The sequence below is a fragment of the Pleurodeles waltl genome, chromosome 2_2 (genome assembly GCF_031143425.1).
Source record: "Pleurodeles waltl isolate 20211129_DDA chromosome 2_2, aPleWal1.hap1.20221129, whole genome shotgun sequence".
In the NCBI taxonomy this organism is placed as follows: domain Eukaryota; kingdom Metazoa; phylum Chordata; class Amphibia; order Caudata; family Salamandridae; genus Pleurodeles; species Pleurodeles waltl.
In genome coordinates this window covers 233,867,454-233,880,291 of record NC_090439.1, presented here as the reverse complement: position 1 = coordinate 233,880,291, position 12,838 = coordinate 233,867,454, and the positions used below count along the sequence as shown (strand labels likewise).

At 48.2% G+C, this 12,838-nt stretch overlaps 1 protein-coding gene across 1 annotated transcript in view; it reads right to left on the bottom strand.

Moving 5' to 3' along the window:
• The window catches only part of ICE1 (interactor of little elongation complex ELL subunit 1), a 372,154-nt gene that overhangs the window by 269,473 nt on the left and 89,843 nt on the right, over positions 1 to 12,838 (bottom strand). The window contains exons 8-9 of the mRNA XM_069219700.1: positions 12,598 to 12,680; positions 12,265 to 12,304 (exon numbers count right to left, since the gene is read on the bottom strand). Of these exons, the coding sequence (XP_069075801.1) occupies positions 12,265 to 12,304; positions 12,598 to 12,680 (123 nt within the window). The remainder of the gene's footprint in view (positions 1 to 12,264; positions 12,305 to 12,597; positions 12,681 to 12,838) is intronic.

Genomic DNA, 12,838 nt, shown 5'->3' with positions numbered 1-12,838 from the left:
GGAGATTATGCTGAGGTTGTGTTTGCGTACGATGGCCGCGAGGGGGCTCATGTAGACGTTGAAGAGGGTGGGGCTCAGAGATGATCCTTGTGGGACGCCGCAGATGACTTCGGAGGCCTCTGACTTGTACGGTGGTAGGCGGACTCTCTGTGTTCTTCCGTCGAGGAAGGAGATGATCCATTCCAGCGCCTTGTCCTTGATTCCGATGTTGCTGAGGCGCCGTACTAGGGTGCGGTGGCAGACCGTGTCGAATGCCGCGGAGAGGTCTAGGAGGATGAGGGCCGCTGTTTCTCCATTGTCCATCAGGGCTCGGATGTCATCGGTGGCGGCGATGAGGGCGGTCTCGGTGCTGTGGTTGGCTCGGAAGCCGGACTGTGAGGGGTCGAGGGATCCGTTCGTCTCGAGGAAGGCGGCCATCTGCTTGTTGACGGTCTTCTCGATGACTTTGGCTGGAAACGGGAGAAGCGAGATGGGGCGGTGATTCTTGAGGTCGGTGGGGTCCGCTGTTGGTTTCTTGAGTAGAGCGCTGAGTTCGGCGTGTTTCCAGCTCTCGGGGAAGATGGTGGTGTCGAAGGATGTGTTGATGATGTCTCGCAGGTGGGGTGCGATGACAGCGTCGGCCTTGTTGAAGACGTGGTGAGGGCAGGGGTCGGTCGGTGATCCGGAGTGGATGGAGTTCATCGTGCGGATGGTGTCTTCGGTGCTGATCGGGGTCCAGGCGTGGAGGGTGGTGGTGGGGGGTGGTTGTTCGGTCATGGTGTGCGTTGGTTGGTTGTTGAAGCTGTTGTGTATGTCCGCGATCTTGTTGTGGAAGTATGAAGCGAGGGAGTTGCAGAGGTCTTGTGATGGGGTGATTTCGTTGTTTCCTGCGCTGGGGTTGGAGAGCTCATTCACGATGTTGAAGAGTTCCTTGCTGTTGTGTGCGTTGTTGTCCAACCGGTCCTTGAATGCTGTTTTCTTGGCGGCGCGGATCAGCTGGTGGTGTTTCCGGGTGGCAAGTTTGTAGGAGGTCCTGTTGTCCGGTGTTGGTTCCCTTTTCCAGACTTTCTCGAGGGCTCGGAGGTTCTTCTTGGAGCACTTGAGTTCGTCGGTGAACCATGGGGCCTTCTTGCTGCCGGGTCTGCTAGGCGGGGTCCTCAGCGGGGCGAGCTCGTCCGCGCAGTTGCTGATCCACTTCGTGAGGTTGTCGGCGGCCTGGCTGGGGTTCGCTGAGCTGGCAGGAGGGTGCTGGCTCAGGGAGGTGGCGAGCTGGTCTGCTGTGATCTTGTTCCAGCTTCTGTGGGCGGCTTGTTGCTGGTGTTGGTGGGTCGTCGTTCTCTTGAAGGTGAAGTGGACGCAGCTGTGGTTCGTCCATTGAAGCTCTGTGGCGTGGCTGAAGAGGATGTCTGTGCTGGATGAGAAGACGGCGTCGAGTGTGTGTCCGGCGAGGTGGGTGGGGGTGGACACCAGTTGCTTGAGTCCCAGGTTGGCGAGGTTGTCGAGCAGGGTGCTGGTGTTGTGGTCGTTGTTGTTCTCCAGATGGTAGTTGAGGTCTCCCAGGAGGATGTAGTCAGCGGAGGGGAGGGCATGCGGGCTGACGAAGTCGGCGATGTCCTCGCTGAATTGCGTGCGTGGACCAGGGGGTCGGTAGATCAGGGTGCCTCTGAGGGTGGTGTTCGGGTTGGTGTGGATCTGGAAGTGCAGGTGTTCGGCGCTGGTCAGGGTGATGTCGGTGCTGGTCGTGATCCGGATGGTGTTTCTGTGGATGATGGTGATGCCTCCTCCCATCTGGTTGGCGTTTCGGTCCCTCCGGACGATCTTGTAGCCCTCTGGGATAGCGATGGCGATGTCGGGAGCTGAAGAGGCGTTCATCCAGGTCTCCGTGAGGAAGGCAACGTCCGGGGCGGTGGCGTCTAGGAGGTTCCAGAGTTCGATGGCGTGTCTGTGGACGGAGCGGGTGTTGAGCAGGATGCACTTGAGGTGGGTGCTGCTGGTGTTCGACTTGGCGGGTGCTGGTGTGCGTCTGGTCTGGGTGCGGGAGAACTTGCAGGCGTGGCAGCTGAAGGGTCCGTGGGTGCGTCGTGGTGTGGCTTGGTGGCAGTCTGGGAGTCGGCCGGTGTTGAGAGCGATGAGGGTGGCGGCGGAGTACGTCAGGCGGGTCGGTCTGGATCTTCTTTGGCCAGGGGTCCTGGCGCTGGACGCGATCCGGTCGCGGACGGGCGCAGACGGGCTTACCTTTGGCGCGCCTTCGGCGCACCATCGGCGCGCCCGCTGCGCGTGACCGCTGCGCGTTCGCACGGTCGCCATATAAGGCGAAGTGCGCGGGTGGGCGGGGCAGCTGGGAGGCGGGAGCGGGGAGGGAACAGAAAGGAAAAAGGGGCGTGGTCAGCGGTGGTGGCGGGAAGCGGGGAGCGGGGAGGGAGGTGGGCAGACAGGCAGGAGAACGCAAAGGGCTGAAACTGACTAGAAAAAATACAGGCACAAAAGTCAGACAAACGCTGGTAACACGGGAGGAAAATGAAGAAACTGATTAGAAAAAAATACAGGCACAAAAGTCAGGCAAAAGCTGCTAACACGGGAGGAAAATGCAGTTCAAACAAGCACAAATGCTAGACAAAACAAGCAAAACCGACGCCAGCGGCGTCAGCCGGCAGCGAGGCAGGCAGCGAGGCAGGGGCAAGGCGAGGGGGCACACACAGCAGCTGGTGGCCGTGCGGCGCGGGGGTGTCCCACAAGTGGGTCACACTCACCTGCGTTGCACGGTCGCCATATAAGGCCAAGTGCGCGGGTGGGCGGGGCAGCTGGGAGACGGGAGCGGGGAGGGAACAGAAAGGAAAAAGGGGCGTGGTCAGCGGTGGTGGCGGGAAGCGGGGAGCGGGGAGGGAGGTGGGCAGACAGGCAGGAGAACGCAAAGGGCTGAAACTGACTAGAAAAAATACAGGCACAAAAGTCAGACAAACGCTGGTAACACGGGAGGAAAATGAAGAAACTGATTAGAAAAAAATACAGGCACAAAAGTCAGGCAAAAGCTGCTAACACGGGAGGAAAATGCAGTTCAAACAAGCACAAATGCTAGACAAAACAAGCAAAACCGACGCCAGCGGCGTCAGCCGGCAGCGAGGCAGGCAGCGAGGCAGGGGCAAGGCGAGGGGGCACACACAGCAGCTGGTGGCCGTGCGGCGCGGGGGTGTCCCACAAGTTGTGGCAGTTGTGCCAGGGTGTGCCAATTGTGAAAACAAAAGTACAGGTTAGGGAAAGAACACTGGTGCTGGGGCCTGGTTAGCAGGCCTCAGCACACTTTCAAATCAAAACTCAGCATCAGCAAAGGCAAAAAGTCAGGGGGTAACCATGCCAAGAGGCATTTCCTTACAGCCTCCTAACCCCCAGTGACTGAAATTTTAAGTCTTGTACTTACCTCAAAACTGTACTAACAATTCTTCCCCCAGAACTGTCTCTGAAAATTGCTGTGTCAACTTTTAAAACAGATTACTGCAATTTATTCAAAACCGTATAACTTGCCAATTCTGAACAAAGTTGTATTTATTCATATGTTGGATACTTACTTGCAAATGTACTTACCTGCAACTTGAATCTTGTGGTTCTAGAAATAAAGTAACAAAACATATTTTTGCTATGTAAAAACAACTGGCATGGAGTTAGTCCTTGAGTGTGTGGCTCATTTTTTGACTGTGTGTGTACAACAAATGCTTTGCACTACTTTCTGATAAGCCTAACTGCTCACCCACACTACCACAAAAGAGGGCATTAGTATTATCTACTTTAGCCTATGTTAAACCTCTGTGGAACCCCCTGGACTCTGAGCACACTATATCTCATTTTGATATAGTATATACAGAGCCAGCTTCCTACACATGTAAATCAAAATTCCCATACCCACACATTTGCATAGAGGTACACTGCCTTCAACCTCAACTCAATCGGGGCCCATTATAAATAAAATAAAAAAACACCTGGCTGCCACTTAGTTCAAAGTATATACTATACGAAGAGCAATAGCAACAAGAAAAAAACAAACACAACATCCTAGAAAAGGCTAACAATCTTAGGGGATGCAAAATTAAGTGAGGAATGTCAAATATACACAAAAAACAACATGGATCATCATAACCTATTTTACACACCTTCTTCAGAAATCGATCAGTGGCTTACCTGTAATGTTAAGGACAAGAATACAGGGCCAGTAAGGTACCAGTTTCAATGTACATTTCTAATTACTACCAGGTCTTAGACCAGGAGGGACCGGCCCACTTAAAGCACAGCATACAGCATATTACCGGTGTCACTGGAAAACCAAAACACATAGGTAATAGACATGGTCATTTACAATGCCAATAGCTCTAACTCTCACAAATGCGAGACCTACTGCATTGCAAATGCTTGTTGATTTTGAGGACACAGTGGTAAATAGGAATACATGCTTAGGTTCACCTCCCAAATTTGATTTTGGCGATTGATATTAATGCAAATGTGCGGACCGCCCCTTTCTTGTCTGCATCAACTTATTTACCATAATCATCTGATGACACCTCGGAGAGGAATTCAGATTCTAGCAGGATCACCTAATCACTTTTTTGGAGTTTCACGACTTGGAGAGTGTGGTTACTGATTCTCCGGGAGGTCAGGTTCCAGCATATACTGGTAGGAGGAACCAACAATTTTTTTTTTTTTTTTTTAAACGTACAACAACTGGCTAATGTAGGGTAGGTTTCGCCTGTCATATACAGCGACCATAATCCCATGCCTCTCAAAGTGAACATCCAGGGGTTAGTGACGAAGGGGAGTAGTGGAGAAAACAGACCATTCTTACTTAGGACGCCGGGAGTAGATTGGTCTGGCAGACTTCCATTACACAGAGTATTACAAGCAAAACTGTTGAGGGATGTAGGGGGGCAGATTAACTACTCCTTATGTAGTGTAGCCATTTTTAATATAGCTTTATGCACGTTAGGTTAACATGTTAGGCCTCTGTGCACTTTGCCCTAGATACATTTTATTCCGCCTCGCACTGTTATTTTACAATAACCAGTTTTACGGTGTTGTTTTATTATTTCTATCACACTGTTTAGCTTAGTTAAGCACTGTGTTCTTAAACACTGCATTCTTGCTCACCCTGTGCTTCAGTCAAGGCTACAGTCTGGTACATTACCGGTACACGTGGTAGAAGTTTAGTCTCTAGTGTTCATAGACGATACACATCCTTACGTAGGGACATTTTCTTAGAACATCTGCGTGTTAGTTATAAAATCACTTTCTAATCCTAGTACAGGTCAGAGGGAGATTCCGACCAGAAACCTACAACTAGATGCTGACTGCCCTGTTGCAGATGCTGATGCAGCTTACAGGCCTTTGCTCAGGTATGAGGGTTGATGTCCTCCCGGGGGAACCTGAAAGGCAAGCTTGGAGCTTCACATGCTGTGCTCATAATCTAACTTAGAGAGAACTTAATATAGTTGCACTATAATAGCCTTATTCTTGTGCTTCACTCTCATCGTTACTATTTTATTCCTACTGTGTTGTTTCGTTCTGGTTATTGCAGCTCACGCCTTACTATACAAAATGCAGTCGTTTTATTAAACCAATCTTTAAAACTTAAACTGCCGTTGTCATTTTTATATGAGACCATACTGTGTATGAGAGCACTGAGTGGCCACGACTTCCCTGGGAAGTACTAAGATGTCATGTGCTCGGCTGCCCAATTGTCTCTTCCCTTCGGGAGAGATAAGGCACTCCTAGTTAGCCAGAGCATAACCCGGATTTGGGGTGACAAGGGTCCTTCACCGTGGGTCAGACTTAGTCCCCCACACTGCGAACGATCTTCCCGCCCAACAATCCAGTAGTCTCATTAGGATAATGAGAGCCTACGTGACACTTAGATGAAGTTAGTTCCGAAGCCAGGTCAAGCAGCTTTGCCAATTTAAACTCTTATATCAAGGAGCTGCCATGAAAGCCTGTTGGAAATAATCTGAATGCAGTAATTTCTGGTTTGATAAGGCTTGCAGAAAAGCCAACAAAAGGCTTAGAAGGGCAATGAAACGTTCCACCAGCAATCAGGAAGAAATGAGAGCCTGTAGTCAGGATTATACTCAGGCACTCGAAAAGAGTAAGACTTACAACAAAGAAAAGTAGTGGGTAGCCCATGTGTATTCTTGCCAAGTAAAAGGCTGAAAGTCACAGCTTCTCCCTAGGGTCTGCTTCCAAGAAAGAATGGATATGTAATGTCAGCAAGGTCTATCACACTAACAACACTACTCAAGAAAGCGGTCCTGTCGACTGTACACTTCCCTTGACGATTCAATTCTCCCACGAGGAGGTTTTCGATGCAAAGCAATAAATAATTGTCCATCAAAGAAAGACCCCAGCCCTGATGGAATACCCATGGTCATTATAAGCCTAGGCCAGTGCTGTGGGCCCCTTTGCTTACCAATGTTATCAACTCTGCATGCAACATAGGGCTTATAACTTCCTGGCACTCTTCTAATATAGTGCCAGTTTTTAAAAAGGGTATCATGCAGGGCCCAAAATGCTATCGCCCCATCTCGTTGTTGGATTCGACCATTAAAATCATTGGTACAGTAGTTCTAGACAGGATGCTTCAATGGTCCATGGAAAAGATTATTCTCTCTCTCTCAGGTTCAATACGGCTTCAAAAAAGGCCTGGGAACAACAGAACAGGGGCTAAATCTTAAATCGAGCCCCATTTATTTAGCATTCTTGGATCTCTTATGCACATGCACTTGGTTGTAGGAAGCTGGCTCTTTATAAAGTGGACCAAAAAGAGGTACACTGTGTAAAGGGTGTGAGCAAATCCCAGAGGAATTAGAGGCACAAATGACACCCCAAATGCTCTCTTTTGATGTAGTGATGGCGAGCAGTTAGGCATATCAATGGGTAGTGCTAAGCATGTATTGCATGGCCCCAAGACAGTAAGCGAGAGAGACTCAAAGAAATCCAACACCAATTTTTAAAAGATAACACATACTATTATGTACATTTTTAAACCAAGCTCATCAAAATTGCATGAGTACTTTTAAAGTTAACAATTTTACATTTTTCAAAAGCTGACAATGCAACTCTTGGAGTGGTAATGTTATCCTATAGCGTAAAAAAACCTATACTGCACTCGAGCACTTAAAGACTTACAGGACTTTTCTTCTGAGTTAAGGTAAGTATGGGGCGAGGTCCAAAGCAGCACCAACAGGTCACTTCAGGAGGCACTAAGGCATCCGGGTGCAGAGGTGTTTTACGACGTCTCGTGTCCTACTCACTTCAGTGGAGATTGGTCATGTCAGAATGAGGTTGCAAGCAGAGACTTGGCGGCCGGTCCGGGGGAACTCACAGGGGGACTCGACCCTTGAGATCCTAAGGCATGTAGGGACACCAGCATCTCCCTCTGAGGATGGGAAAGTTCTGCATACCAAAGGCACCTGCCTTGAAATGCAGATTTGCAGGTCATCCTTTTGGGAGGGGTGTATAAGCACCTCTCTCACAGCAAGCTTCGTTTCTGAGCTCTAGAGAGCAAAGGCTCTCACCCCTGGGGGTCATATTTTTGTCTGTTGGTGGCAGACTGGCTAGAACTAGTCAAGGAGCTCACCAGCAGTTGGTAGGTTTTCAGGGGGCACCTCCATAGTGGCCTCTGGGTTCATGTATTAATAAATCCATCACTGGAATCAGTGAGGGTTTATCAATACGAGATGTTTGCTCCCGAACATCCCTATTTTCAGTAAACCCATCATGTAGCTGGAGAACTCGTACTGACCAGTGACCAGCACATGTAGTTAAAATGGCTTCCTTGTTCATTTACTATGTTTAAGAATCAACAAAGACATAGTAGTGGCATACCTGCTCTTGCAAATATGTCCACACATGTAATGTAATGCACCCTTCCTTCAGGCTGTAAGGTCTGCTGTAGGGGTGACTTATAAATATTAGATGCAGTGTTATGGGACACAGCACACAGGCTGTGTGCCATGTTGTGTTTTCAGTTTTAGGAAGCACTTCGCCATGCAGCTTGGAGTTGGGTCCCGTACAGTAGCACAAGTTGTGCTGCAGCTCTTAGGGGCTCCCCTTCCATACCCGTGCCCTAGGAACCAGGGGTACCATTTACTACAGACTTAGAGGTGCTAAAGGGCCTGGCCACTTGGGAAATCAGGTAATCAGTTGTCTTATTTTGGGGAAAGAATACTAGCACTGGGGACCTCGTTAGCAGGAACCCAGTGCACTTCAGTCAAAGATGCATCAAAAACCAGGCAAAAAATTAGGGGTACTGCAACCAGAACCCAGTTCCTACATTGGTGTGGAAGCAGCTCTAACAAAATTAGGGACAGATGTCCCGAGAGTAAGGAAAAAACTTATCCCTGTGCTCTTATATGCTGCTGCTGCGCTGCTAGCCAGGACAGCTAACAGTTTAAAGATCTTGATCTCTTCCTTTGTGCTTTCGTGAAGGATTTGGAGCTGGAAACCAATTTAACTAAAACCTTGTAAGGAAATGCCTCCTTGGCATGGTTGCCCCCTGACTTTTTGCCTTTGCTGATGCTATGTTTACAATTGAAAGTGTGCCGAGGCCTGCTAACCAGGCCCCAGCACCAGTGTTCTTTCCCTAACCTGTACTTTTGTATCCACAATTGGCAGACCCTGGCATCCAGATAAGTCCCTTGTAACTGGTACTTCTAGTACCAAGGGCCCTGATGCCAAGGAAGGTCTCTAAGGGCTGCAGCATGTCTTATGCCACCCTGGAGACCTCTCACTCAGCACAGACACACTGCTTGCCAGCTTGTGTGTGCTAGTGAGGACAAAACGAGTAAGTCGACATGGCACTCCCCTCAGGGTGCCATGCCAGCCTCTCACTGCCTATGCAGTATAGGTAAGACACCCCTCTAGCAGGCCTTACAGCCCTAAGGAAGGGTGCACTATACCATAGGTGAGGGTACCAGTGCATGAGCATGGTACCCCTACAGTGTCTAAACAAAACCTTAGACATTGTAAGTGCAGGGTAGCCATAAGAGTATATGGTCTGGGAGTCTGTCAAACACGAACTCCACAGCACCATAATGGCTACACTGAAAACTGGGAAGTTTGGTATCAAACTTCTCAGCACAATAAATGCACACTGATGCCAGTGTACATTTTATTGTAAAATACACCACAGAGGGCACCTTAGAGGTGCCCCCTGAAACTTAACCGACTGTCTGTGTAGGCTGACTAGTTCCAGCAGCCTGCCACACCAGAGACATGTTGCTGGCCCCATGGGGAGAGTGCCTTTGTCACTCTGAGGCCAGTAACAAAGCCTGCACTGGGTGGAGATGCTAACACCTCCCCCAGGCAGGAGCTGTGACACCTGGCGGTGAGCCTCAAAGGCTCACCCCTTTGTCACAGCCCAGCAGGGCACTCCAGCTTAGTGGAGTTGCCCGCCCCCTCCGGCCACGGCCCCCACTTTTGGCGGCAAGGCTGGAGGGAACAAAGAAAGCAACAAGGAGGAGTCACTGGCCAGTCAGGACAGCCCCTAAGGTGTCCTGAGCTGAGGTGACTCTGACTTTTAGAAATCCTCCATCTTGCAGATGGAGGATTCCCCCAATAGGGTTAGGATTGTGACCCCCTCCCCTTGGGAGGAGGCACAAAGAGGGTGTACCCACCCTCAGGGCTAGTAGCCATTGGCTACTAACCCCCCAGACCTAAACACGCCCTTAAATTTAGTATTTAAGGGCTACCCTGAACCCTAGAAAATTAGATTCCTGCAACTACAAGAAGAAGGACTGCCTAGCTGAAAACCCCTGCAGAGGAAGACCAGAAGACGACAACTGCCTTGGCTCCAGAAACTCACCGGCCTGTCTCCTGCCTTCCAAAGATCCTGCTCCAGCGACGCCTTCCAAAGGGACCAGCGACCTCGACATCCTCTGAGGACTGCCCCTGCTTCGAAAAGACAAGAAACTCCCGAGGACAGCGGACCTGCTCCAAGAAAGGCTGCAACTTTGTTTCCAGCAGCCTTGAAAGAACCCTGCAAGCTCCCCGCAAGAAGCGTGAGACTTGCAACACTGCACCCGGCGACCCCGACTCGGCTGGTGGAGATCCAACACCTCAGGAGGGACCCCAGGACTACTCTGATACTGTGAGTACAAAAACCTGTCCCCCCTGAGCCCCCACAGCGCCGCCTGCAGAGGGAATCCCGAGGCTTCCCCTGACCGCGACTCCTTGAATCCAAAACCCGACGCCTGGGAGAGACCCTGCACCCGCGGCCCCCAGGACCTGAAGGACCGGACTTTCACTGGAGAAGTGACCCCCAGGAGTCCCTCTCCCTTGCCCAAGTGGAGGTTTCCCCGAGGAACCCCCCCCTTGCCTGCCTGCAGCGCTGAAGAGATCCCTAGATCTCCCATAGACTAACACTACAAACCCGACGCTTGTTTCTACACTGCACCCGGCCGCCCCCGCGCTGCTGAGGGTGAAATTCCTGTGTGGGCTTGTGTCCCCCCCGGTGCCCTACAAAACCCCCCTGGTCTGCCCTCCGAAGACGCGGGTACTTACCTGCTGGCAGACTGGAACCGGGGCACCCCCTTCTCCATTGAAGCCTATGCATTTTGGGCACCACTTTGAACTCTGCACCTGACCGGCCCTGAGCTGCTGGTGTGGTGACTTTGGGGTTGCTCTGAACCCCCAACGGTGGGCAACCTTGGACCAAGAACTGAACCCTGTAAGTGTCTTACTTACCTGGTTAACCTAACAAATACTTACCTCCCCTAGGAACTGTGAAAATTGCACTAAGTGTCCACTTTTAAAACAGCTATTTGTCAATAACTTGAAAAGTATACATGCAATTTTTATGATTTAAAGTTCCTAAAGTACTTACCTGCAATACCTTTCGAATGAGATATTACATGTAGAATTTGAACCTGTGGTTCTTAAAATAAACTAAGAAAAGATATTTTTCTATAACAAAACCTATTGGCTGGATTTGTCTCTGAGTGTGTGTACCTCATTTATTGTCTATGTGTATGTACAACAAATGCTTAACACTACTCCTTGGATAAGCCTACTGCTCGACCACACTACCACAAAATAGAGCATTAGTATTATCTATTTTTACCACTATTTTACCTCTAAGGGGAACCCTTGGACTCTGTGCATGCTATTCCTTACTTTGAAATAGCACATACAGAGCCAACTTCCTACAAACCTCTACTATGGTTTGTGGACCAAAAATGGCTAAAAACTGCTGCATCAGCATCAGAGGTAGGGTTATTGAGAGAGTGTACCAGTTCCCATACCTTGGTATAATGTACAATAATGCCTGTACCTGAACTCCGTGTATCAATGGCAGGAGAAAAAAAAAAAACACTTTTGCATGCGACTGGCACAATTTTCTCTCCCCCTCATCAGTTGGCAATAAGCCTATTGTCCCACTGCTTGAAGTATACAGGAGGAAATGTCTGCCGTACTTATGATGCAGGGGTTTAGGGATAATGTGATGTTAAGTTAATGCCCAACTGTAAGAAAATAGGGTGAGTCCCTGTCATTCATCAAGAACTGGGTCTGTAGTACCTGGAGGATCAGATAAATCTTGCACCCGTTGTTGTGGTGTTCTATATGGTACAAGCAGGAAGCTACCCTTAATAGAGAAACTGTTTTGGACTGTTTATCATGTGACCACAGAAATAGGATACTCTGGCTTAAATACATCCGGGAGAACGCAATGGCCCTAGGATGCCCATACCTTTATGAGAAACCCTCAGACATCTGTAAAAAAACGACAGAGGCAGGATCAGGGAGGGGTTTCTCTTCTTTAGAAGGATGCAGACAGAGGAGAGAGAACTATCAACATCATCAGTTAGGGATTTCTGCCTTATTCAAACCACATTGGGGGTGGCACCATACTTGACCCTGGTGAGAGGGACCTGGAAACGTGCACCGCTGTCCAGATTTAGGCTTGTTTCATTGTTGCTGTTTTTAACTATATATGATACAAAGATGATGTTCACATTTGTTCTCAATATTTGTGAAACAATATGCCGGTGCAAGCGGTATACTTAAATTGTTTTGTGAATATAGCGGACCCTTTTTTTGAGATATTTGTTGACAAGCACATAGCCTGCAGTGTTATCCTTGATGTTTTTGTATTAACTCTGCTGCTCCCTTTTGTATTGTAGATTTTGCTCTGTACTATGCACCTTGTATGGATTTTGTATATATGCAACCAATGCTACCTTTGTCTTTATGTACTTTTTATGGTGATTAGTGGCCAAACAAAAAAAGAAAAAAAGAAAAACATATACTCACTTTTTTTCCTTCGTTCCTGGTGGAGTTCTTCAAGTTTTTCCTGTTAAATTAATAAATGTTTTACTATATGGGACAGTAAAAATACTTTTGTTTTAGAAACCTACAGTTGTTGCTGAATCACAGAACTCTCAAACAAAATTGCTTAAAGGGATAACATGGTAAAAGGGAGGTGATAGAGTTCATAACACATTACTGAAGAACTTATCGTAAATCCTAAAATATTACAAAGCTAGCATATTTAAAACTAACAGTCATGACTTTAAAAAAAAAAACTTAATTCAGTTTTACATTAAAATTTGTTAAATTGAGCATTTTGTACAAACAATAAGGAACCTGTGTTTTCTTCAATTCTTTCTCAATAGTTTTCTTTTCTGCCTTCAATTGTTTCATGTCAGAATTGTGTTTTACTGCAGCATCTGAAAACAAATTGCATGTAAAACAATCAGATTATCAGATTCTTGTTTAAGAGTGATATATGCATAGTTTAATATTACACCCTATTCAGATTATATCTGTTTCTTTTTTTAAATGATTAATGCAAAATGTAATGTTGCGCCCTATCAGAAGTACTCCG